Source organism: Leopardus geoffroyi, chromosome A2, assembly GCF_018350155.1.
Source record: "Leopardus geoffroyi isolate Oge1 chromosome A2, O.geoffroyi_Oge1_pat1.0, whole genome shotgun sequence".
Classification (NCBI taxonomy): domain Eukaryota; kingdom Metazoa; phylum Chordata; class Mammalia; order Carnivora; family Felidae; genus Leopardus; species Leopardus geoffroyi.
Window position 1 is genome coordinate 16,736,424 of NC_059331.1, and position 26,406 is coordinate 16,762,829.

Sequence of the window (26,406 nt, forward strand, 5' to 3'; positions counted from 1 at the left end):
TCCACCTATGTGACTTTTTAAATAAACTTTTATTGACATATAATTTAATAATTTTTTAACATGTTTGTTTATTTACTTTGAGAGAGAGAGACACAGAGAGAGATCAGAGGATCAGGGGAGGGGCAGAGAGAGAGAGGGAGACAGAGAATCCCAAGCAGGCTCTGCACAGTCAGTGTGGAACCCTATGCAGGGCTCAACCTCACAAACAGTGAGATCGTGACCTGAGTTAAAATCAAGAGCCGGAGGCTTAATCAAGTCACACAGGTGCCTCTATTGACATATAACTTAAATGGCATAAAATTCTCTGTTTTAAGTATACAATTTGTGATTTTTTAAAGGAAATTTAGAGCTGTGCAACCATCACCACAATCCTGTTTTAGAAATGTTACATCACCCAAAAAGTTCCCTGGGCTCATCTGTAGCCATTTCCCACCCCCTCCTCCCAGCTAATCTACTTGTATCTCTAAAGATGTGGCTACTGGGAACATTTCAAATGAATGGAACCAAACAGGATGTGATCTTCTGTATTTCTTTTACTTAGCATTTTTTTGAGATTCATCTATGTTGTAGCATGCATATATCAGTACTCCATTTCTTTTATTGTTAAATAGTTTTTCATCATTTTATTTACCCATTCACCAGGTGATAGAATTTTGGTTATTTCCAGTCTATGGCTATTTTGAATAATTCTGCTATAATATTTGCCTACAAGCCTTTGTGTGAACATATGCTTTCATTTCTCTTGGAAAAATACCTAGGATATTTGCTAAGTTCTATGATAAAATTAATTAACTTTTTAGGATACTGCCAATATGGCCACACCATTTTATATTTCATCAGTGAGGTATAAGAGTTCCAATGTATATGACTTTAAAAAAATTTTTTTTAATGTTTATTTACTTTTGAGAGAGAGAGAGAGAGAGAGAACACAAGCAGGGGAGGGGCAGAAAAAGGAGATACAGAATCCAAAGCAGCTCCAGGCTGTAAGCTGTCAGCAAAGAGCCCAACGTGGGGCTCAAACCCACGAACTGTGAGTTTATGACCTGAGCCGGAGTCAGAGGCTTAACTGACTGAGCCACCCAGGTGCCCCCTATATGACTTTTAAAAGAATAACATATGCTGAGGAATTTATAGATTTATAAGAGCTTTTATATACTAAGAATGTTAATTCTTTTTTTTTCTATACCACAAATGCCATGTTTCACATTAACTGAAAAAGACAATTTCAACTATGTTAATTTTTGTTCCTGTATTTTTTCATTACTATCTGAACTTGCTAAATGAGCATATATTAACATTTATTCTGGTTATCAAAGTAAGTAAAAAAAACTAAGGAGGGAGGGAGAAAAGAAAAAAAAAGAACAAAGGAAGAGAGAGAAGGAAGGAGAAAGGGAGGGAGGGAGAAGGGAGGGAGGGAGGGAAAGAGGAAGGAAGGAAGGAAGGAAGGAAGGAAGGAAGGAAGGAAGGAAGGATGGATGGAAGGAAGGATGGAAGGATGGAAGGAAGAAAGAAAGGGCAGAAGGAATCCTTAGACTTGGTCATCTCACCTCAAAAAGGAGGCTGAATGCATCCTCCTCCTGACTTGTAAGATGGACTGACAAGCCCTTAATGAAGACCCCTTGAGGGTTTTCCACGATGGTCATTGGTGTGACTGATGGTCCAACATAGGGCAGAGTGGACAGGAGATCAAACAGACTCTCATTGTAAATTTCCAGGTAGGAAACACGCACAGTGATGGCATGTGTGGGGCGTTCTTCAATCATCCTAAAAACCTACATGGAATATTGGACAGTAGTCACCAAGAGCAAAACTCCAATGACCAACCAGTGTTAGGAGAGTTCTTACCTCAGCAGGAAACATCAAGAAGTACAATTAAAAAAAAAAATCTGTCCTCAAAGAATTTACAGTCTAGCTGGCATAATGGTCATCATCATCAACAATTACTATTAATAGTTCATTGAGTGGCACTTATTATCATCTTGTAGAGTTTTTTTTTAATGTTTTTATTTATTTTTGAGAGAGAGACAGAGTGTGAGCGGGGGAGGAGCAGAGAGAGGGAGACACAGAATCTGAAGAAGGCTCCAGGCTCTGAGTTGTCAGTACAGAGCCGACACGGGGCTCGAACCCACAAACCGTGAAATCATGACCTGAGCTGAAGTCGGACGTTTAACTGACTGAACCACCCAGGTGCCCCACATCTTGTAGAATTTTGAAGACTGACTTAACAGATTGTACAGCCATGATGAATGGAAAGGACTCTGGAGTGAAGATCCCTCATTTTATGGAGGCTCGCCATATATAAGCCTCTTACACATCCATTATTTAATCCTATTCTTACAACTCCCCTGTGATTGAAGAAGGATAGGGGCAATGCCCATCTGGGGAAAGGCCCATGCAATGAAATTATTTGTCTGTGGCCTCAGCTAGTAAGAGAAGAAGCCAAGCCAAAACTCAGCCTTCCCAACTAATAATTTCCAAATACCCTTCCTGGTACTTCTGAAGAGATGGTGACTTTGGACTGGTCTTTTCCCCTTAACTTTCTTAGTTGCCACATGAAGGGAGGGGTTGGGCTGGATAATCCCTGAGGCCCCCACCTTGCTCTAACAGTCGAGGGTAGTGCTATCCAACACGGTAGACACTAGCCACAGGTGGCTGCTGAACACCTGAAATGTGGCTGATGCAAATAAGGAATGGAATTTTAAATTTTACTTGATCGTAATTAATTTGAATTGAAAGTTAAAACTAGCTGCTAAAGGGGCACCTGGGTGGCTCAGTCAGTTGAACATCTGACTCTTGATTTTGGCTCAGGTCATGATCTCACGGTTGTAGGATTGAGTCCCACGTCAGGCTCTGAGCTGACAGCAAGGAGCCTTTTTGGGATTCTCTCTCTCCCTCTCCCTCTGCCCTTCCCCAGCATGTGTATGTGCATGCGTGCACACACACACACACACACACACACACACACACTCTCTCTCTCTCTCTCTCTCTCTCTCTCTCTCAAAATAAATAAATAAACTTTAAAAAATGGCCACTAAGTTCAGTTACTGGTAAACTTTTCAGTATGTTGGGAACAACTTGAGTTTATAAATCTACTTTTTTAACTGTAAATTTTATGAAATCTAAATGCAGATTGAGTATTCCTGATAAGTACTTAGTGTCTAAATTGAAATGGACCATAAGTGTAAAATACACACTGCATAGATAGTGTGAGAAAAATAATGTAAAATATTTCAAGAATTTTTATATTGATGACATGTGGAAATTATATTTTGGATATACTCAGTTACATAAAATATATTATTAAAATCAATTTCACCTATTTTACTTAAAAAAAAATTTTTTTTAATGTTTACTTATTTTTGAGAGAGAGAAAGAGAGAGAGCGTGAGCCGGGGAGGGGCAGAGAGGGAGACACAGAATCCAAAGCAGGCTCCAGGCTCTGAGCTGTCAGCACACAGCCTGATGTGGGACTTGAATTCACAAACTGTGAGATCATGACCTGAGCCAAAGTCGGGCATCCAACCAACTGAGTCACCCAGGCGCCCCTTCCTGTTTTACTTTTTAAACTGTGGTTACTAGAAAACTCAAAATTGCATGTGTGACTTACACCGTGTCTCTACTGGGCAGTGCTGGGCTCGACTACTGAAGTCTAAGATACCAAGATACTGAAGCTTGGACAGTGGGATGTGAAGGCTATTGCTTCATAAATTAGAGCATGGATGCTTTATACACTAGACGGTCATCTATGTTTTTTATAGGACAGGGCTATAAAACCTCAAGATGCTTTTGGGGAAAGGCCCTTTGCCTCCTACCTCCCAACAGAAGGTCCTCACAGAACTCCAAAGGAAGGCCCTTGTGTACTGTCTTCAGTCATACTTCCCAGACCCCCAGGACTCACTCGATCCTGAAAGTTCATGTTGGGCCCCGCTTCTTCCCTTTGTTCTTTCTGGGGCTGTGGCAGTGGAAGAAGCCAGAGCAGGCCAGGGAGGAAGCTTTACAAGAGGCCATATCCCCCTCATTAAAATGAGGCAGGAACATGATTAGGACTTCCAAATCCTCAATTACAGGTTCACAGACCATCACAGCAGCAAGAAGCTGGTTGGCACGTCCAACTCCCTCTTTTGCAATGAGGAAATAGGTTCCTCATGGGCTTGGGTCAGACCCTGAAACTTGAAGTCCCAGTTTCCTAGTTTCCTGAGGCCTCTGCACCACCCTGCCCCCCACCCCCCACCCGCCACCATGTGTATCCTGTCTCTAGTAGCAGGCCTCGGGTTAGCAGCAGGTGTGGTAGAAAGGGGACCTGTGTGGTACCCTGCCTGTGGGCCCACTCTCTACCTGCTGTAGGGCACGAGGAAGGATCCCCCGGTGCTTGTAATTCTCAGTTGTCCCTGTCATGGTATATGTCTTGCCGGCTCCCGTCTGCCCATAACACATGATGGTACCTGCAAACATTTGGAAGCATGTCTTGGTGATGTCCAGGAAAATAGCTCCAAGGATAGCTCTCCTATCCCCCAGCATGCCTGGTGCCAGCCTGGACCCTGGCGCGAAGGTGGCCATCAGGAGCAGCCGGGGACAGGAGGGATTCCTGCCTTGGGGAGGCAGGGTGAGTGGGCAAGGAAAGAGGACATAAATGGTCAAAACACAGACTGCAGCTCTGAATGTGTGGCCCAGGTAGTGCTCTACTGATCCCTCTGCCAAGAGATCAGACCCTAGGGCTGCTGAGCAGAGTGGGGAAATCCCAGGGAACAGAGGAACTGGGAATTTTTCTAGACAGGTGAGGAGGGAGATAGAACATTGAACTCCAGCCCTTCTTTAGCAAGGCCATGAACTGTCAAGAGTCTCGGGGTAGGCCTCCCAGGGGCTGGCCAGGCAGGAGACAAGGAGAGCTTTCAAAATCCCCAGGAAGAGATGGGAGTGGGAAGAGAACTTCCTGTTGATGGTGAGGATTCTTTGTAGACTGCAAGTTCCCACAGGATCAAACAGGGCTACTAGTTGGCCCCAAGCCACTTCCAAACACAGACCATGACAGGTCCTGATCTGGTCCCACAGCCCTCTCTGGAAAGACTTCCACTTGCACCTCTCACACCTCTTAGGTCTACTGTCACCACCAGGCTCTGGGACACGAACCATGCTGTCACCCTGGACTCCAGTTCCCATCTGCTCTTTCTCCTGGCTTGGCCAACCTGAGCCAGACCCCATCCCAAATGCCGCTTCTGGGCAACACTGAGCCATGGAAATCAGCATTTGCCTTCACCACACCAATGCTCTAGTTCCTGGGATTGGTAGGTTTTGCACACGGGGCTCAAACTCGGCATGTGAGCTGAGGTCAGAAACAGTGCCTATTAGCACAGATGTGCAGGAAGGAGTCACTTCAGCTGGGACTCAGAGCCCACTTGTAATTCTATAGCAGCCAGGGCCCAAGACTCTTAACTTCCTTGGCCTTCTTGGTTCCTCTGTCTCTACCTCCTCAGGGCCATATCCCCTCAGGATTAATAAGGACCACGTCTATGTTTCACAAGTGGGATACATTACAATGTTTAGTTATCAACACTAAACAGACTTTAAAAGAGACTTTTAAACATAAGACCTAAAACTTGCAGACAGGGGACATTCTAGTCACATGGGCAAAGTTTACAAACTGTGATAGATTCTTTCTACAGATTTTCAAATCTTAAGATTTTAAAGCAATCTTAGACCAAACTAGTTTGTAAAAATTTCCCAATAAAGCTGCTTTCCATTTGTTAAGAAAATCAAACTCTACTCCATTTTTTCATGCTATATGTAAATAACTCTATGCTAAAAGAGGAAGAGTAGATTTATTTTGCTGGTAAAATGAATGGAAATAACTCCTGGCAGGTAGTCAAGAGAGAAGTATTTGGACTCCATCAAATTCATAAGGCCATTATCTTCAAACTAGTATTTGAGAGATTTGAAACAGGATAATAGTTCAATCCCCATGACCTATAGAGAGCCACAGTCACTTAGTCTTCCTAGGAAAATAGGACCCCAGAAGTTTGGATCAAGTCATGCCCACAATACCACCAAGCAAATAATAAGTTTTCTACTATAAGAATATGAGATAGACACATAAACAAAAGTTAGCACAAGAGGTTATATTTTATTTTATTCACCATAAAATACTTGCACCTCTTCCTCCAGGAAGGGTTCTGCAGGTTCTTACAGTCAATTAATAACAGTCAATTAACTAAATTACCATTGTATCCGTCGAGAGCCTGAGCAACCACGTCCTTTGCGACCGTCTCATAAACCAAGTCCTGGGAGGCATTGTGGAGAACTCCATCCAGCTTGAACGACCAGTCTGTCTGCTGGTTATTGACAACCCCTCTCCGAGTATCTTTTTTTAAGTGAATATCAATGCTCTAGAAAGAGAGAGAGAGAGAGAGTGAGTTAGCCAGCTAGTTAGGTATTAGGAAACTGGTATGAAAAACTCATTGATAGCTGAGGCCTGACCTGGAGAAAATAAGAGGAAGCAAACTTTAGGAAGAACAGGGATTCTCACACATGGGCTGATATTCAGATGATTTCTTTGGGATGGGAGAGGAGAATGGAGGCCACGCCACCTTTACGGTGGAAGGATCAGGAGACTGGAGCACTTACTGGTTTCAGGCCTTGTCACCCTAGGTTACAGGGTGCTGTTTGTCTTGATTCCCGCATCTATGATACGAGGTCAAGCATATTTATCATGTTTTTTTATTAAACAAGCTTTAGACACATTTATTTATTTTTTTTTAATTTTTTTTTTAACGTTTATTTATTTTTGAGACAGAGAGAGACAGAACATGAACGGGGGAGGGTCAGAGAGAGAGAGGGAGACACAGAATGTGAAACAGGCTCCAGGCTCTGAGCAGTCAGCACAGAGCCCGACGTGGGGCTTGAACTCACAGACTGTGAGATCATGACCTGAGCTGACGTCGGACGCTTAACTGACTGAGCCACTCAGGCGCCCCTAGACACATTTAATAAGCACAGGGAGGCCTTGACTTAGGCCAGAGAGAAGACTGGGCTTGGTGACAGAGGCCTGGGCTTGAGCCACATCTTTTACATGCTACGGAGCATTGTGAGGAATGATGAATTAATAACCACAGAAATGGCTCTTGGCTTCTCAGACAGTTCCTCACTGGTATTATCGCAAATCAAGGATGCCTACCACTTGTAATTAGCATATCTTCAGGTGCAAAGATTTCATTTTTTTTTTTTAGATGCAAAGATTCCTAAAAACATTTTTAGACTTTTAGATCTCTCCATAGCAAGCCACTAAGGCAACAGCTGGTTTAGGAACATATTGGGTTAGGTCAAGGGGAGATTCCAATCTTCACCGTGGGGCCTTCTGATGTAAAGAGACTCTTGTTGGAATTTTACACTGGCTGCCCTAATCCAGGAGCCAACACACAGCCACATGCAAAAAAAGTAGGATCAAGCAAGAGGAGGGGCTTTGTCCATTCACACATGAAATGCTCTGTGTTTCTGTGCTCACTGAGACCATGTCCTGCAGGATTTGCTGCACATGAGCTTCTCTCTGACTGTCAAGACTTTCAAAGCTTGGGCAGTTTGCTCTCGGATTCTTCCCTTAAAGAATGTCTTCATGCTGCCCATGTAGGTTCACAGATGTTTGCTCGATGAAAACATAGAACTCTTTCAACCTGTCCTAAGCCTGTCATGGGCTTCAGAAAGGTTGTCAGGACAGTGGTCGGGACACAGGGATGGATACATCTTTCCAGTTCTTTCAAAAAGAGTTTCTCCCACTGGTTTGGTAAGTTGAACAGTTATCAACTGAAGACATCTTACTTGACCCCCTCGCTGAGGGATCATGTAACAGCAGATCTGATCCCCACAGAGTTTTATGAGTGGACAAATGTCAGCTTTTCTGTGTCAGACACAAGGATGAAGGCAAACTTATTAACCACAAATACAATTAAAAGTGGGAGCTTCGGGGCACCTGGGTGGCTCAGTCAGTCAAGTGCCTGACTTCGGCTCAGGTCATGATCTCACGGTTCATAAATTCGAGCCCCACGTCGGGCTCTGTGCTGACAGCTCGGAGCCTGGAGCCTGCTTTGGATTCTGTGTCTCCCTCTCTCTCTGCTCCTCCCCTGCTCACGTTCTGTCTCAATCTCTCTCTCAAAAAAAAATAAACATTAAAAAAAATTAAAACAAAAAAAAGTGGGAGCTTCAGGAGTTTCCTTATCAAAAGTGATTCAAGGGGAGTGGTTTGGGCTTGTTGGAAGTCTGGACTCCATCTGAACTTTTATCAATTCTGTCTTGGTCCTTAAAGGCTGTTTGGAAACAAGGTCCCACCGCAGCAAGGTGGGACAGAGAGGACCAAGCTGGTGAAAGCAAGCACATCCCACTTACTTTGTTGTCATCTCCGTATTTGATCATTTCGTGAGCAAAGTCATCGGTGGGTTTGACACGGACAAAGGTATGAACTTTTTTCCTAGTACCCATTCTAGCTAAAAAGAAGAAAACAGTACAGCTTTCAGTAGTTATCATCAAGTGGCAACGCATTAAGAAGATCAGAATGGAGTGACTGACACTCGGTCTGTGTTCTTCTGTCCCAATGAGACCCAGTCTTCCTTTTCACCCCTTCGCGTGTCAGTGCTCTACCCACAGGACCTGCTGTTCAACAAGTACAGGCACTTCCTACTTTACACGCTGCCTCACCATTTTCCACCATGGCCCCCTAAGAGACAGAAACACGAAGCAGGAAGAACGCTCCCTTTAGTGGCCTAATCTTAGACGTGTTTCCTAAAAATGGTCTGTACCTAAAAATGTCCGCTTATGCTTTGCCTCATTCATTATGCTTTCATCTAAAATACTTACTATGAAATGCATTTAAACTTAATTTTCTTGTCTTCACGAACATATGTTATTTCAGATGCAGCAGCCCCCTCCTTTACCTCCGTTTGACCAGCTTAGATCAGAAAATGATTCCCTAGAAGTGTATTTAATCTAGTCCACAATCAGATACTCTTTCTTTTCTGACAGTCCATTGAGAAAAAATCAAACAGCCCTCTACCTCCTCGTCTTCTCGTCAACCTAACTAGAGTTTCATCATTTTCTTTCAGGTAGATCCACTTAATCTGTATTCCTTTATTTATACTACCACAAATAATTACCGTGTATAACAAAATGTCAAAATAAATGCTTGGTGTGGCTTCATGGAATAGGATGTAAGCATATAGGTGTATGTGTTTAGGGAGGGAGATTTAGGTAAATGACCTTCCTACTATGTAGAGCTGTCCTATGATGGAAAAGACTCAAGCAAGGTCAAGATGCCAGCTAGCAGAGATGCTACCAAAGGGACTGTTGCACTGAGGGGAGAGTTAATTAATTTCTAAGATCCTGTCCAACTGAAGTATTTTATTAAAATTTTTAAACATTGATTGCACAATCAAATGATAACCAAGAAATCTCGTATTTTATTGGCTATTAGTCTCATTGGTGAAATCACACTAGGCCCTTTCCTGAGAGTGCCTGTGTAAAAATATTTAATACTAATCAGACAGTAAATTTTGGTTCCAACATTGACATAGAGTGGAAAAGCAAAGAGGGTTATTAAACAGAAGTAACAATTGTGCTATTTTTATTGCTTTAAGGGGAACTTAAAACTTAGTTCTTCAAAAAATAAAAATAAAAACCAAAACTTAGTTCTTTAGGTGCCTCTTATACCCTGATGACAAAGGATTAAATATTGAGAGAAAATGTCAAAAGCTCTAAGGAAAGCTAAGGAAAAATCAACCTGTAATCATCATCAAATACATTTAACCTAGTTAAGTAATACCACTAAACAAGATGAAAGTCTATGAAAATGTACTAAACTTCGTTATTTGAAACTATTAGGGAAATTAACATAATACAATTTTAATTTGTTCAAAGGGGAAACATTTCTAATTTTACATATAAGTTTTCCTAATATCAACCTAATATTTTTTCTTTCCTTCTTTTTCAAATGATGTGAACAGTATCCTCAAGTGGTCTATGGTCATGCAGTCCTAACATTGGACTCTCACATTTCAATAATTTCACTTTTACAGAACTATGAATATACAGAAAGAATGTTAAAAACTCATTTAGCATTAATGTTCCAAATGTACCAAACACATTTGGAATAGGACAAGGCCTGAGGGTCAGGATGTATGCTGCTTGGTACACTTCTCTTCTGACCTTCCTATTGGGGTTGAATCAGTTCAATAAGAGATGAGGCATTTGGTGCTAAAATAACTTGCATCTTCATAGGGCAGGAAAGAGGAGTTAAGGCCAAAGAAATCACCTGTACGCTTTTGTAAACAACAACAACAACAACAACAACAACAACAACAACAACCAGCAAAGGAATTTGTTGAATTTAGGAAGAGTTAGGGAAACATGAGACATAGGGAGCTGATTCAATTTCATATTCAAATTGGAAAAGAGCAATAACACAGCAATTAAGGAAAAATAGCTTGCTTGAACTACTGCAAAGCACTCTAATAAACTGCTATGATGCTTAATATTTTTAAAAAATGAAAGTTAAGACCTGTACTGTAAAGAAAAAAATCATGCATGACAGGGATTTCTTTTCCGAAATACAGTTAATTATTTCACTTTTTTTAAAAAAAAAAGCACTTTAAGGGGCATCTGGGTGGCTCAGTCAGTTAAGCGGCCAACTTCAGCTCAGGTCATGATCTCATGGTTCGTGGGTTTGAGCCCTGCATCGGGCTCTGAGCTGACAGCTGGAGCCTGGAGCTTGCATTGGATTCTCTGTCTCCCTCTCTCTCTCCCTGTCCCCTGCTCATGCTCTGTCTCTCATTCTCTCAATAAATAAATATTAAAAAAAAAAATTAAAGCACATTAAATAAAGAATATTAACATTTTCCCTGTATTATCTAAGACAGGCTCACTGAATGTTACCTGATAGATTTTAAGGATATTAAACATATTTCTAGACATAACTTGCAATGACCGGTAGATTTCCTATTACAATTGTATTAACTATCATCAGTGGCGTGAAATATCTCTATAGAAGTAAATTAAATAGAGACAGGTCCTGCCCTTTCAGTCTACAGTTTCAATGATGTAGACAAACAAAACTCTAACCCCTGTTACAAGCCCTTCAGATGTAAAATCAAACAAGCAAACATGACACTTTCACATCTGCCAACTGTAGAACTGTGTGTCCGCTTGCTACATTCCTCAAGTAATTAGTTCATGGAAGTCTTTTCCCAGCCACTATGGGACCATTCAGACCTTTCAATTTTTAGAAAACGAAGCTGAAAAGTATTCAGGTGATCAAGGATGATGGCTTATCCAATTTCAGTCCTAAAATTTTTGTCTACAACATTGAGGTCGAGCGATAAAGAGCCACAAATAGCTTGAAGGTCAACAGCTCTGGGTCTGAGGACCCAGCCTCCTGGCCAGGGTGCCCTCTGAAAGGAACCAGCCTAGGTGGCAGGTGCCCAGACCTCCCTCCTGGAAGCCTCCACCCACCAAGCACAGGAACAGCACGGACAGCCTGAGCATCGCCCTCCCCTCAGAGTGGGGCCTGTAATTTGCCAACATGCACATGCACATGCAGCTCCCCTATCCTCCCCAGACCCTCCCCGTGCTCACATCCATAGCTTCAAGTATGCCAGGAGTCATACCCACCTAAGACAAGCTTTCTCTATTTTAAGATTTTTTTTTTATTTTTAAGTAATCTCTGTACCCAATGTGGGGCTAGAACTCACAACCCCAAGATCAAGAGCTGCATGCTCTACCCACTGAGCCAACCAGGCACTCTGCAAGCTTTTTCTATTAACTTAACTCCTCCTATAAGGCTCCTACTCAGCAGCCCCTCAACACCCAGACATTCAGAGACCCCATGCCATCTTGCACTTACTGAAATAACGCTTGTTACCATTCTTACGCCGCATCATTTGAGTGGGTTTCCGCTCCCAAATTAAATTACAAGTTGCTTGTGGGACAGAACTGTGCTTTCTCTCTTTTGAATCCCCCCTCAATGTCCAGAACAGTGCCCAGCACAGAACAGGTACTCAAGAAATGGTGGTTGGTAGGGATGGTCATGGCTGGAAGTCAGAGGGTGGCTGGCTGAATCTCCACATGTGGGTCCATCTTCGGTCACTACTGAGAGAGTCCCAAGGGGGCATATGTCACTTCCCTCCCACACCACATCCAACCCCTGAGCCCACAGCCCTTCCAGAAGGGCTTAGTTTCCAGGCACCACTTACAACAAGCCATATTCAGCCCCTCACCATGCCCTCCCTTTTAGCAGGGGTTTCCTCCCTCAGGATCTTATGGGGAATGCTTCTCTCTCATGGGCACCACCCTTAGATATTTCTGGTGTAAATAAATGAACCTCGGAGTGGCCACCAGCAGATCTCCCTGAAGGTTCGTGGTTTCCTTATTCGTTTGAGTGGTGGGAATGAACAGAATTTGCTACCAAGCGTTTCTGAAAGCTGGATTAAAGAAGAGGAAGCGTCTGCTGGAATGGTGGGCACCAGGTGAATCCCTACCTTCCAGCGCTCCTGCCTAGACCAGACGCTCTCATATGGAACCCTCATCGTTTTAAAGCGGCGGCAGCACCTGAACCCCGAAACAACAGGGTCCAAACGCACCCGGCCCTAGGCTAAACCAAAGACTCGATTCCCGACAGACCTGGTCTTCTCCCTTTTCCTCACCCAACATACCGGACCCCTGTGTGGAGTGTGGGAGGCAGTGGAACTTGGGACCATTCTTGTCCCTCTTTGGAGCGGCTTCCTCATCTATAAAGCGAAGGGCTCTACCTAGCGATCTCGAAGCCCCCTCCAGTTCGAAAACTGCCGTGTATGAAAGGGTCCAGCAGACCTCTGGTCCCCCACCTCACGCCCTCTCAACCTCGGCAGAGACGCAGAGGTCTCGTGGGGCCAGGGAACGTTAGATCCGAAGACCCTAAACTGCAGCCAGCCTGAAAGAGCCCCCACGATGCCGCGCCCCCTCCTCCGCTCGGGTTTCACAAATCAGCGAGCCAAGCTGGGGGAGTCCCGGGTAGGGCGGTGTTCGGATCCCAGCCGCTGCCCACCGCCTGGGCGTATACCCCCTCTCGGGCCTCCCTTCTCCCCATCCGTGCGGCGCGTGGTCGCTGCTCACCGCTCCCGAGGCAGAGGCCCTCCCGCCGCTCGACCGCTGCAGGAGCAGCGACCGCAGCCCTGCATTCGCGGCTGCAGAACTGTGTACACAGCCGCCATGGCAACGGACCGTTTCCGCAGATTCCGGAAGTGTCGGGTAGTGGCGGAAGTGAAGTCCGCGGCTCTGGGTGGAGACACGAGTAAGGTCAGGGCCGGATCGGAAAGGCGGGAGATGGGACCGGTTAATCCAGAAAGACTGCGGCAACGGCAGGCGCGACAGCACGGTCGGGAAAGCGAGGGAAAGAAGGCTGCGCTCGCACCAGGAAGCGGGGCAGCGGAGCTTCCGGCGCAGAGCAGCCGAGACTACGGCGGCCGTGCAGGTCCGTCTGCTTCTAGCCGTGTGCTCGCGGCGGCAGTCCGCCCCGCCCCGTTTGGTTTCTAGCCGGCCGCCCAGGCCTGCGCAGTCGCGGCGGCCGGGGAAGATGGTGGAGGACGGCGCGGAGGAGCTGGAGGACCTGGTGCACTTCTCCGTGTCCGAGTTGCCTAGTCGCGGCTACGGCGTCATGGAGGAGATCCGGCGGCAAGGCAAGCTGTGCGACGTGACGCTCAAGGTACCGAGGGCTGGGCAGCGCGAGGCTGAGGGATAAGGAACCGAGTGGGGAGGAAAGAAGGGCGGGGGGTAGGGGAAGAGAGGTCTAGCGGGCAGAGCGGTGGGGCAAGGAGGTTGGAGACCGAGTAGGGGAGAGAGAGGTGCCGAGTGGGAGAGGGGATTGGGGCTGAGTGGGGAGACGGACAGGAACAGCCTCTTAGCCCTTGGAAGGAAAGGCTGAGAGGTGCGCGACTGAGGCCCTCGGCGTGGGAGACATTGGGGTGCCGCCTCCCTTTTCTGTCAGACAGGAGAAAATGGACTTGCAGCCCCTCTTTGGAGGAGGGGGCGGTGGCCGCCTCCACATTCTGATGGGCACCAGTGAAGCACCTTCTCTTGTCACCATAGACATTTCTTTGTGCCCCTCGAAGTTAGCTGTGCTGTTGTAGAGGCGCAGGCTACACCTTAGGAGTCATTGCTTGCCCTTGGTCGTTAGATTACTACCTTGTTTCCTAAGAGCTTTTAAAATCATATCTGGACATCTTTTGAGGTGGGCAGCTACTCTGCCCCCCACCCCATACTGGAAGGCACATCACCACTACCACCTCCACAAGGGTCTCTGAGGATGGACTGGGTCTGCGTGGGGAGAGGGATCTCTTAACCACCTGTTTCCTACCGGTATTCTGGGCGCAAGAGCCAGCCTTCCTCCTGTGCTTTGCATCCATTCCTGCTGGGGAGGCATGCTGTGCTGCTCCTTGGCCAGATTCCTGAGCCCTCAGGAGCCCTCCAGGTGGGGAGAGACTGCTGTGAACTGTGTTCCCTGTTGGGCTTTGACTTGAGGCTCTGAGCATCTGTGGAAGACCACGCTAAAACATGTGTGTGTGTGTGTGTGTGTGTGCGTGTGTGTGTGTATATGTGTATATATGTATATATGCATATTTATATATATGTATCTATATTTATATATGTGTGTATACGTTTATATATGTATATATATATGTGTATATATATAAGTGTATGTATACATATATACGTGTATACACACACACACACACACACGCAGAGCTCCTTTTGCTCTTCTCATTTTCTGCAGAATTAAGGAAACTTTTTCTTCCCATATTTGAGTCAGACCTCTGGAGACATGAGAGTAGATTTAAGAGTGTGGAGATAGAAGGATTTGGATTAGAATCCTAGTCGTAACCTTGGGCAAGTTACTTAATGTCTCTAAACATCAGTGTTCCAAATGTAAAAATAGGGACGCTTTCTTATTAGTGTGAGAATTAAATGAGACAATTTGTGGTGTTCTTTGCATGAGGCCTGGCCTACGTTTTCATCCCTTGAGGGGGCTCAGTTTTCCAGGAGAGGCATGAGGTGGCCTGAGAGGGAAAAGGATCTTTAGTGGGGAACCAAGGGGTTTGAGAAAAATGAGCTGGACTAAAGGAGTCAGAGGAAGTAAATATAAATGAGGCGGTTACATGTAGATGTCGCGGCTACTAGAGGTTTGTAAGCACAAGAATGATCTGGTTGTGGCGGTGACACTTAGGGTGAGTAGAGACTGGTAAAAAGCAGGAATAGGGGAGGGTTTTTGGATTAAGATTTAGGCTGTAAGGGTGAGCCATGGAAAGCCTGTGAGAGAGAAGCAAAAGCGTATGATACAGGGGGATGATTACAGATATTTCTACATAAAATAAAGCAGTGCAGTTTGCCTCTGCATGTAATGCAAACACAGAATATAACAAGCCTTTGGCATAACAATGCTCGTATGATTTTTTTCCCATTAAAATGCTATTTATTCATTCAAAGAGACAAGATAATTACCAGAGGTAGTTCCAACCCAGAGTGTCAGTCTAAATTGCTGTGTTAGTTTCGAGCATCCGGCACATAAGGATAAAGTATAAAGGCACAGAGTAGAACTGAACAGGACCTAGAGAGTGTTTGCTTCATTGGTTTTCTAACTCTTCTGTACAGCCTGAGGAGTAGCTCAGTGGCAATGTGAGGTCGGAGGCCAGGGAGAGGTCATACAAACCAGGCTCTCTCTCATTTCTCTCCCCTTCACTAAAGCTGCCCTGTGAAATCTGTTTTGGTTTCTCTCTCTCTCTCTCTCTCTGTCCCTCAAGATAGAGTCTTTCCTGAAACTTCTGATGTTTCCTGACTATCTTCCAAATAAATTGGGTACTGAAAAGCTGGTTGGAAGCATTTTGGTGTGGGATGGGTTTATTGACTAGTGGTCCTCCTTATAGGGCAGTGCTTCTCAATCTTTAGCAGGTATTATAATCACCCGGTGGCCTGTTCACACACTGGTTGTTGGACCTCACCCCAGAATTTTTTATTCAATTCGTCTGGCATGGGCCCAAGAATTTACATTTCTGACAAATTCTCCAGTGATGCTACTGCTGGCCTGGAGCTGCATTCTGAGAGCCAAAACTGTAGGGTGATGGACCTGACCTTTTCAATGCGATGTGTTCAGAGTCCATGGATCTTAATTCAGGCTTCTGCCTGAGTGGAATAACCTTGGCTGTTATCATTCAAGGAGCCTTGTGATGGGAGGGGACTGGGGGCTCTTGCTTCTGTGTGCAGACTTTCACTTAGTCCCCTGAATGGTGCCACTTCCTTGTCTTCAGTGGTTCCCTGGCTGCCCAAGTTTGGAGTCTAGTTCATCCTGTCCAGATGACAAACCTCCAGCGTTTATCCAGCAACGGAACAGTTGCTTGCCTAGTGGAGGGGAGCAGTACTGTCTGATTGTGGCCTCCCTTATCCTCACACCTTCAGAGGAAGCCTGAGTCTCCAACAGTTGAGTTTTGGAAGGGGCTGTGCAGGGACTTGCCATCTGTAGCACTCAGTATTCTCCAACTAAATCAGCTACTACTCATCTTCCAAAATTTGGTGATGCTTTTAATATCCTCTCTCTTTCAGCTTCTTTTTCCTTGGGAGCTTTGCTGTTTCTTGATTGTCAGTCTGAGAGGTAGTATATAGTACAGACTCAAGCCAGACTGCCTGGGTTTGAACCCTGGCTCTGCCAGTTATTAGCTGTGACAACTTGGGCAAGTTCCTTAAACACTGGTGACTCAGTTCCTTCATCTTTAAAATGGGTGTCATCACCTACCTAGTAAGTGTGTTAGGGATTCCATTAGTTAATGCACTTAAAACAATCATGTAGTAAATGTTCAGTAAGCAGTAGATATTTATGAATAATAATTTGATGGCGCTTCTAGAAGGGAGGGGAAATAAATGGGTATGTTCAACCTGCCATTTTGAATTTGTGTTAGCTTCTGATGAATTCTGGATGATTTTATCTAAACATAACGTTCATTGCCTTAAAAGAGTTTGCAAACCACTGCTTTGCTTCAGTAGCCTGCATTTTACAGATGAGGACCCAAGCCCAGAAGAAGGGACTGGTCCAAGGTCACAGACTGAGTTAGGCGGGGCTAGGACTAGAGACTGGACTCCTGGGTCTCTGTTCTCCTGGCCAAGTGTTCTTTCGTGCTCTCCTGTTGCCTCTTCTGTCACTGACAGTGGCAGAACTGATTCCAGCTGCTGATTCAAAGTGGATTAATCTACCTCAGGTCAACCCTCACTCATCCTTAACAACATGTCATCTTTTCTGTCCTCCCGAGTTTTAGTGAGAGCGTGCAGGTTAGCGTTAGCAGGTGTGATGCAGTCTGTAAGTTCACTGCCAACTCCTAAACCTTTCTTAGTTTTGTTTTTGGAAATATTTGAAATTTAAATTCCTTGGGCACCTGTTGGATAATTAAGAAGAGGCATAACAGAAAGGGTAATAATGCTGGATTTTTAAAACCATATTCTGTATCTACGTTGACTTGAACCTTTTTCTTAAAAACTGAAAATGATGAACCCTCTTCCCAGAAAAATGTGCATACAAAATTTTGCATTCAGTCATAGGCGCGATACCCCTGAAGCCCATCTTTGGACCATGGGTCATGAATCCAGCTGAGTATTGTTCTCCTATCAGGAAAAACCCATGGTCCATCTACTTGGCAAATCATTTTATCTTGAAGGTACGGAGGATAGCAGTGCAGGACTTCTCGGCAACATATAGCAGAAGGCTTGGTCTGGGTAGAGGGGTTTGCGTCCGGTCAAGGCTCTTAGCCCCTCTTTCCAACAGCTGGTTTCATGTCCTTTCCTCTGGGCCACCAGCTGCCCAGTGCTCAGGCCACATCTGTCAGGCTCACATGCGTCCAGCGAGTTGAGCAGATTCAGTGAGTGCTCACCACGGGTTGTTATTCATAAGATCTAGACCCACCACTTTAACATTTGTCTGTTCTCCTCTCACCTCACATACTCCTTTTTCTTTATTTGTGAGGACAGAATGGGGTCACCAAACCTGAATATTACTCACTGATCCATCAGCTTAGGAGAACAGCTTCCTACACACACACACACACACACACACACTCTCTCTCTCTCTCTCTCTCTCTCTCTCTCTCACCCTGATTTGCAACCACTAATGAATGGTTCTCCAACAGTTTTCTGGCATCAGTCTTCTAGCATTTTCCCAAGGCCCTTGCTGAAGTTTTGAGCCCAGATCTGAGAATTTATCCTCTGGAAAGAAATGTCTTTTCCATGGGTAAAAGGCACAGTATTAGAATATTTCCTTTTGACCCACTAAACCCAAGTACGCAATTTTCATTGAGAATGGCTTCAAAAGCCACACATTTGAGTGGAATCTTGTCTAAGTTTCTCTCACACTGATTTTGTGATGAAGGAGTATGTGGAGAAGGATATCAGCAAGTGAAGTAAGAACTTGTTGATACATGCCACTTTTATGTTGTGTGTGGTGTTACACAGGTATAATTACAGAGCTGGAGGAATCCTATGAAAAGGAGCCATAGAGATCCTCTATCAAAGCCATTCATTTTACAGATTAAAAAACCCTGAGGCTTAGAGATATTAAGGGACTGCCCAAGGCACAAAGCTATATTCTCTGGGATTCAACATAGCTGTTTGTTGGTGGAAGGAATGCCTCTGCGTCCTCTATCAGATTACTCACCTGCCCTGCTGGTGTTATGCAGCAGAGCAGGGAACACCATCTGCAGTGTCATTTTTGAGCAGGGAGGACAGTGATGGGTATGCTGCTAGTCTTTTGGACATATGGATTGTGAACTCTTTTGAATTTGAAATGACACTGTATTGGAAAGCTTGAGCCTCTGAATATCGTTCATTCCTGGTGTTTTCTACTGACTTTTTCCAGGCGTCTGTGTTCATTTCCAGCCTCTCCTCTTTTTAGTGAACAGTTAGACCTCAGAGGAAGAGTGTGCTCCTTGAGAGCACGTGTGCACTTGGAATATGAATTCATAGTCATCGAAAAGTCAGTTTTGCTCTTTCTTCCTCAAGTTATGTGGTGGGTAATGCTGTTACCTTTGGACACCAGGCAGAGGATGAGAGAACTTGCTGCTGCCTGATGTAGGGAGGGAAAGGGAGTTGGAGGCATCCTGGAAAATCAGTTACCACCCAAGCAGTGTTCCTGGGGTTCACCCTGAGGCTTCTGGAGCTTGGCCAGCCGGCTGTGTGAATTTAAGAAGCTTATGTTGGGGATGCTTCTTAATGCAGGTGGTTCCTTTATTATTTTGTACATGAGACTCCATCGTTTGCCCCTTGGCCACACCTGGTTCAGCTTAGAGGCTGGTTGATGGAAAATGAGATCACATCTTTCTTTTTTTTTTAATTTTTTTAATTTTTTTAATTTTTTTTTAAATTTTCTTTTTCAACGTTTATTTATTTTTGGGACAGAGAGAGACAGAGCATGAACGGGGGAGGGGCAGAGAGAGAGGGAGACGCAGAATCGGAAACAGGCTCCAAGGCTCTGAGCCATCAGCCCAGAGCCCGACGTGGGGCTCGAACTCACGGACCGCGAGATCGTGACCTGGCTGAAGTCGGACGCCTAACCGACTGCGCCACCCAGGCGCCCCGAGATCACATCTTTCTAAAGGTGTGTTCCTCGCCCCTTCTAAATTGCAAGCATGGCGTGTCCCTTCCTACTCTTGATTTGTTGCGTGTTGGCACTCCTGTTGCCAACTTGGTGTAGAGCCAGCCAGTTTCCCCACAGTCAGTTTGGGGAGGCCCCTTCCGCACAAACCACTGACCACATCACCCGTTTCTAGCGGGGGAGAAGAGAATGAACCAAGATGTGTGAACCAGGAGTTGGCAAGCATTTTCTGTAAAGAGCCAGATAGTAAATATTTTAGGATTTGTAGGTCATACAGTTTCAGTTGCAACTGCTCAACTCTGATGTTGTAAGCACCAAAGCAGCTGTACAGAATACATAAACAAATGGGTATGGCTTTGTCCTGTTAAAACTTTATCTACCAAAAACAGGTGTAGGCCTAACCCATTGGCTGTGGCTGGCTGACCCCTGTTGTAGAGTGATATGGCCTTTGTAAAGTTAAAGGCTTTTGAAGTAGGCTTCACTTGCTTTATTGCCCCAGCATATACTTCTGTGGTTTCAACACAGTATCTAGCAGTGGGAAGCATCTCTTGTTAAAGAGTACAAATGAGCCCGAAGTGAAGCACTTTCTTTTTCCAGCTCACTGCAGGGGATCATGGGACTATCCTGGTTGGTGACTGAATAACTGACATAGGAGAAGTTACTGTTAAATTTTGCATCTCTAAAGTCTTGTTAGCTCTGCTGGAGCTTGAACCAGACTGTTTCTGAAGCATTAACTAAAGACACCATGCTCCCTTTCTGTCTCAGTTGAAGCTGAGGATGCTTAGCTGCTTGCAGAATGGCAGGCCAGAGGAGACCGTGATGGCTCCTGTGTTCCAGTGGACCTGACCGGCTGTGTTCAGGGCCGTGAAGGTAAGGGCCAGAGTTGGGGCTGCCTGCCGGCAGGCAAAGTAGACAGTTCACATATGGCCCAATACATCTGGGCAGAGTGTGCTGCATATCTGATCAGAACACAAAAATGCTTTCCAAAAAACAAGCTCAAGAACAGATATTTTTATATATTTACGGCAGAATTATTCACAGTAGCTGAAAGATGGAAACCACCCAAGAGGCACCGACTGTTGAATGGATAACATTTACTCCATTTTGTTGAAATAGACACGATGGAATAATATTCCATACGTACAATGGAATATCATGTAGCCTTAAAAATGGAAGAAACTCTGACACCTGCTACAACATGGATGAACCTTAAAGACTTTATTTATGCTGAGTGAAACTAGCCGTTCATAAAAGGACAAACACCATAAGATTCCACTTGAATGACATAACCAGAGTGCACAAAGGAAGTAGAGTGGGGGCTGCTTAGGATTGGGAGGAGGGGACAGAGTTTCAGTTTGGGAAGATGGAAAAGTTCTGGAGACAGATAGTGGGGCTGGTCGCACACCAATGTGAATGTCTTTCACGCCACTCAACTGGACACTTAAGAATGGTTAAAATGGTAAACTTTACGTTATGTGTATGTTACCACAATTTTTAAAAAGCTAATAAGCTCAAGAAGACTTGTTACCAGGTGGGCACGTGAGACTGCTTGTAGTGCTGTGACTGTGGAGACACTAAAGATAGAATCTGGCTCTGTGTCCAGACCCACTGAGGAGAAACACAGATACTGAGGGGTGATCTTTCCTGTTCTTTTGCTTTGTAGTGTGCTGCCTCAGCTGTTAAGAGCCAGATTTTATTAGCTCAGCCCTGGAGCTGCACTTCAAATGGTCACTTAAAAGGAATCGATTTCTGAGAGATACATATTAAAGTGATGCACACGTGTCATAAGCTTATTTTTCCTGTGCTGATTTGTAAAATCTAAAAGTCCTGTAACCTTGACAGAGCTGTTCTGAGGACCAGCAAAACATACTGTGCTAACCTGTCTTCCCACTAAAAGTTTGTTGGCATAATCTGTAAATTACAGTGGCTTTCAAATCAATATCTCTGTTTTGCTTATTTTGCTTTTAAATACTAGACCTGCGTTTCACCTGTCCTGTTGATCCTCATGCTAATTATGTCTCAAATGAAGGCTCTTTCCCTCCTAAACTATCTCTTCTTTTGTTCATTTTGTGTATGGATGGCACACTATCCATGTAGTCAGGTAGAATGGAAGCTCTGGAATTGGCTTTGGCTCATCCTCTCTCTCTTCTGTATATTTTATGGCACTTATCACAATAATAATGACATTACTTACAATATCATAACTCCGTGAGATCAGGGACTGTGACTGAATTATTCACTGATGTGTCTATGTAATGTGTCTAGTAAGCCACTGTCCTAATTCAGGTCCTCTTCATCTTTTCCCTAAACCCAGGATTTCTGGAGTAGTGTGTTGAGAGAATTCTTACAGACCCTTTAGGGAATGGTCCTTGTGCAGCTGCCGGATTGTTTCTCCCCAGGCTCTGGTCTGATCATTCGTTCTCCTGTTGCGAGTGACCTCCCATTCCATTCTCATTCAGCAGTGTGCTCAGCAGACATGTCAGCGCCTTCCGCGTGCCAAGCACTGTTCCATGTGCTGAGCAAGCAGCCCTAGGCAGGGTAGGCAGCGCCTCCGTGAGCATGAGCTCACGTCCTGGTGGGAGGTGGAGTGGCAGACAATAAACAGATAAATAGGTATAAAATGTCCCGTGGTGATAAGTGCTATGGAGAAAAATAAAGCCCGATAAAGGGGACTGAGGGTGTTGTTTTTGTCAGAGGGACCAGAACCAGCCTTGCTGAGTAGAGGTCTGAATGAAATGAGGGAATGACCCATGAGCATATCTAAGGGAAAGTATTCTAGGCAGAGGGAATAGCAAGCACAGAATCCTGAGACAGGAGCATACTTGGTATTTGGGGACACACCAGGCAGCTGGTGTGATAGGAAGAGAGTGACCTGGGTGACAAGTGGAAGAACACAAGGTTGGAGAGGTAGATCCACAGGCCCAACATAGTTCCTTGTGTGGCTCAGTGAATACTTGTTGAATGAATGAATGAATGAAGCTAGACAGTAATTATTCGTTTATTGGTTTATGAGTGTAGAATTAGGGCAGGGTGTTTGGGGTACACATAAGAAACATAGGGAGAGGGCAGGGACTGTGACTGAATTATTCACTGGTGAAGAGAGCACAGGATTTCACTTGGACTTTCCCTTCTCCCATTCAGGAGACATGAGCTCTCTGGCCAGAGCTAGAGAGACCAATGTTGGCGTGTGTGTGTGTGTGTGTGTTTAATGTTTATTTATTTTAGAGAGAGAGAGCATGAGCAGGGGAGGGGCAGAGAGGGAGACATAGAATCTGAAGCAGGCTGCAGCTGTCAGCACAGAGCTGGATGTGGGACTCGAACCCACGAACCGTGAGATTGTGACCTGAGCCGAAGTCAGAGACTTAACTGACTGAGCCACCCAGGCGCCCCTGGCTTGTTCTTGAAGTAACTTCTCTTCACCACAGAGAACATCAGAAGTTAGAAACTTGTCAGGGGAACAGGAAGTAGCACTCTTGGTGGTTTAAAAGGTGCTCCTACCCATGTTTGGGAAAGCTTGTCTTTTCTCCCCCTGTCCATAGGCTGTACTTTTAAGTCAGCAGGACATCTGGGGAAAGCCACTGGCTGGTGGGAGTGCAGGAGCAGCAGGTGGTGGCTGGTTTTCGGTGGGATTAGAGGAAAGACTGCTGATTTAACTGCTTCTCTGATTATTCTAAGCTGCTCACAGAAATCTGCCACTGTGTCTGTGAGACGTAAGAGAAGCTTAAGCATGCCCTGTTGGTGCTGACCGCTACTCCTGGTTGACTTTTTTAGGGCCACCAGCGGCATCCTTGATATACACATTCCACCAGACCGACCCTTCTCTGCCTTTCTCTCCTAGTCGTCTGTAGGCTCCTCCTGCCGACTGTGTCTTTGTGATCTGTGTTCTCCAACTTCCAAGCCTTTGCTCCCGCATTCTTCTGGCTTAGAGTATCGCTCACATCTGCCAGCATTCTTACCCGTGTGCAAGGCTCCTTTCATATTTTTTTTTCCCCAATTAAGGGGAAAGAAGTGGCCAAACACTCCTTCCTCTGTTCTCCTAAGGCACGCTGCATTGTTTCTGTTCAGCATTGTCTTGTGGTCACAAGTTTGCACTCCTGCCTCCCTGCCAATCTGTGTTTTTGTGAGGCACAGGCCTGTGCCACCTTCTCTCTTTTGCGCTGCCCTGTTGCAGTGGGGGGTGGTGTGAAATCCCATCTGTCTGGAGTCTTCTCATATCCCTCCAGGTGCAGTCAATCTCTCCCTCTTCTGTTGTACCTTACCCCCTTGTAACTGACAATATGGCCCTTGTACTGATAGCTTCCATGTCCCCTGAGAGCTCGTTGGAAATGCACACTCTCTGCCCCCACCTCAGACCTGCTGAACCGGAATCTGGTGGTTCTTACATCCTGTGCACATGAAAATTTGAGAAGCATTGCCTTCACACTTCGCACCCCTTACCATACTGAACACAGTGTAGACGTGCTTGAGTGTTCACTCTTCCCATCCAGACGTTGAGCTCCTGTGGCCTGTGAAGCCTCTATTATCCAACATAGTTCTTAGCATGTTTCAGGCGCTCAAAAGTGTTTGCTGTATTATCTGAAAGGGCCCCTGGTGTTATGTTTGAGATGCTCCTTCAGTCAACATATTAATGAAGTGCCTAACTGTGCATGGTGCTTTCCCAGTGCACGAGGCACCCTGCTGTTGAGTGGGCATCAGCCCCTAACTTTGGCATCGAGAGATCGGTGGGTGAGATGGATACCCATAATTAATTATGAGACAAGGTGGAGTGTGGTAAATTCTGTAAGTGCCCAGCTGTTACCAGAGGCCTAAGGGAATGCCAAAGGAAGGGCAGCTATTTCCAGTTCACAGGATTTGTGATGGTTTCATGGAGAGGATAGTGTCCAATTGGTGCCCTGCACGATGAATAGAACTTAGACAAACAGACTTTGTGGGAGGAGGCATTCCAGGCTGGGAGAGCCTGTTCAAGGGCCTAGGCATGAAAGTGCACAGACAGGATGTTCCTTGAACAAGTAAGACGTAGAGATGGAAGGTGTGATTGGGGAGGTGCGTGCGTGTGCACTGAACTCCTGGAATTCTAGTGGTGAGGAGTCTGGACTGGTGAGGAACTGGAAAATCACATGCTATTGTTGCAGTTAGATGTTCAGTGGTTTCTAGGGACTCTGCCCTCCTGTCTCCCTCTCTCCCTCTCTCCCATTCTACCTTGCTGGACATGGTGGGAGGCAGGGGAGGGTTTAGAAGCAGTGGGACAGGCCTGAATATTGTAGCTGGCTCTTTACTGGCTCTTTATGGGACCATGGCCCACGTCTTTTTTTTAGTCCTAGCTGGTCAGCCACTTCCTCCCTCACCCCCTTCCGGAGTCACTTAGCCAGTGGGGTCTCCCTATAGCTCATCAATAGAGGGTTTCACACAGTGAGCTTTAAGATGCCATCAAAACCCCAGACTGAACCCAGTGTGTTTTATTATGCCTGCTGTCTGCTTCTCAACCCTGTGGGTTTGGGATACTAATCATTTTTCCTTTTGGTGGGATGGACTAGCATCCCTCAGCCCATGTTCTGGGCTGGGGACAGGTCATCCAGCATTCAAAATGAAAGGACACACCCCCTACCTTCATTTCCTTACATGCCACCCTGTTAGAAATGCACCTGAACAAGGCAACTATAGTGTGGCTTGTTTATTTCTTCTAGGGTTGGGACTGCACTGTCAGCCTGGACACCAGGTCCTCCTCTGGTCATCCCTAAGCTCAACCATCTTTTTGTTGAGCCTCTTACTTCAGCTAACTGAATTTCCAGATAAGGTTAGATAGTAACCCACTGAACTTTTTTTTTTTTTTTTTTTTTTTTAAGGTTATTTTTGAGAGAGAGTGTGTGAGCAGGAGAGAGGCAGAGAGAGATGGGGACAGAGGATCTGAAGCGGGCTCTACACTGACAGCCTGATGCGGGGCTCAAACTCATGAACTGTGAGATTATGACCTGAGCTGAAGTCAGACACTCAGCCGACTGAGCCACCCAGGGGCCCCTAGATAGTAACCCTCTTGATGCTTCAGTGCCTTCCTCCCACCAGCTCTGTCAGTCCTGAGCCAAAAGATCAAGGTTAAAAAGAAGAGATGGCACTCATCAGAAGTTTTGTTATTTGTTTGTATCTCAGATGAAAGACCCAGAGCTATCTCTTAGATGAAATGGGCTCTGGGATTCATTAAGTACACTTGGCAATGAGTTACTGTGTTAAGTGCTAGGACATCATAGCCTTTCCTTTCTGCGGGAAGAACATTCGTTCCGGATGGGGAGACATTCATTAGAGACAATATAAAAATGCTACAAGTTATGCTGGAGGCTTGTACCAGGCACTACAGGATGGGGATGCCCACTGCCTGGGAGTCTTGGAAGCCCCATAGAAGAGGGAGCATTTGAGCTGGATCTTCATAGATGAGCAGTAATTCACCAGGCAGAAAAATATGGGATAAGGATCCCAGCAGAGGAAATAGGGTGATTTAGGGGAATTGCCAAGAGCTGAGAAGAAAGGCATGGTGGGGGATTTGGGGTAGATAGAGGCTAATTCGGGATTTGGATCTGACTTGTGGGCAATAGGGAGCCCAACAAAATGGGGACTGATATGACAGACTCCATTATATTTTGAGTTGATTCATTCAGAAACTTTATTCATTCAACAAATACTGAGCGTTCATTGCCAGAACTAGTCCAGGAAACATACAAAGATTGCTCCCTTGGTAGACCTCGTGATTTAGTAAGATAGGTAAGTTACTTATGTCAGGCCGCCACC

The 26,406-nt window shown here is 45.3% G+C and overlaps 2 protein-coding genes across 19 annotated transcripts in view; one reads left to right on the top strand and one right to left on the bottom strand.

The window, feature by feature from the left end:
• Window positions 1–13,343, bottom strand: part of KIF9 (kinesin family member 9) — a 56,731-nt gene extending 43,388 nt beyond the window's left edge. Inside the window, exons 1-6 of one of the 16 annotated variants that reach the window (XM_045492698.1) lie at window positions 13,122–13,236; window positions 11,875–12,119; window positions 8,370–8,467; window positions 6,214–6,379; window positions 4,335–4,441; window positions 1,548–1,772 (exon numbers count right to left, since the gene is read on the bottom strand). In XM_045492698.1, the coding sequence (XP_045348654.1) occupies window positions 1,548–1,772; window positions 4,335–4,441; window positions 6,214–6,379; window positions 8,370–8,467; window positions 11,875–11,911 (633 nt within the window). In that variant the 5' untranslated portion in view covers window positions 11,912–12,119; window positions 13,122–13,236. The other 15 variants (XM_045492705.1, XM_045492699.1, XM_045492700.1 and 12 more) reach the window with 15 other exon arrangements.
• Window positions 13,344–13,580: 237 nt separating this feature from the next.
• The window catches only part of KLHL18 (kelch like family member 18), a 55,259-nt gene continuing 42,433 nt past the window's right edge, over window positions 13,581–26,406 (top strand). For 2 of the 3 annotated variants that reach the window (XM_045492709.1, XM_045492710.1), the window contains exon 1: window positions 13,581–13,710. In XM_045492709.1, the coding sequence (XP_045348665.1) occupies window positions 13,582–13,710 (129 nt within the window). In that variant the 5' untranslated portion in view covers window position 13,581. Of the gene's footprint in view, window positions 13,711–20,394; window positions 20,500–26,406 lie in introns of all 3 variants that reach the window. The other variant, XM_045492711.1, reaches the window with a different exon arrangement.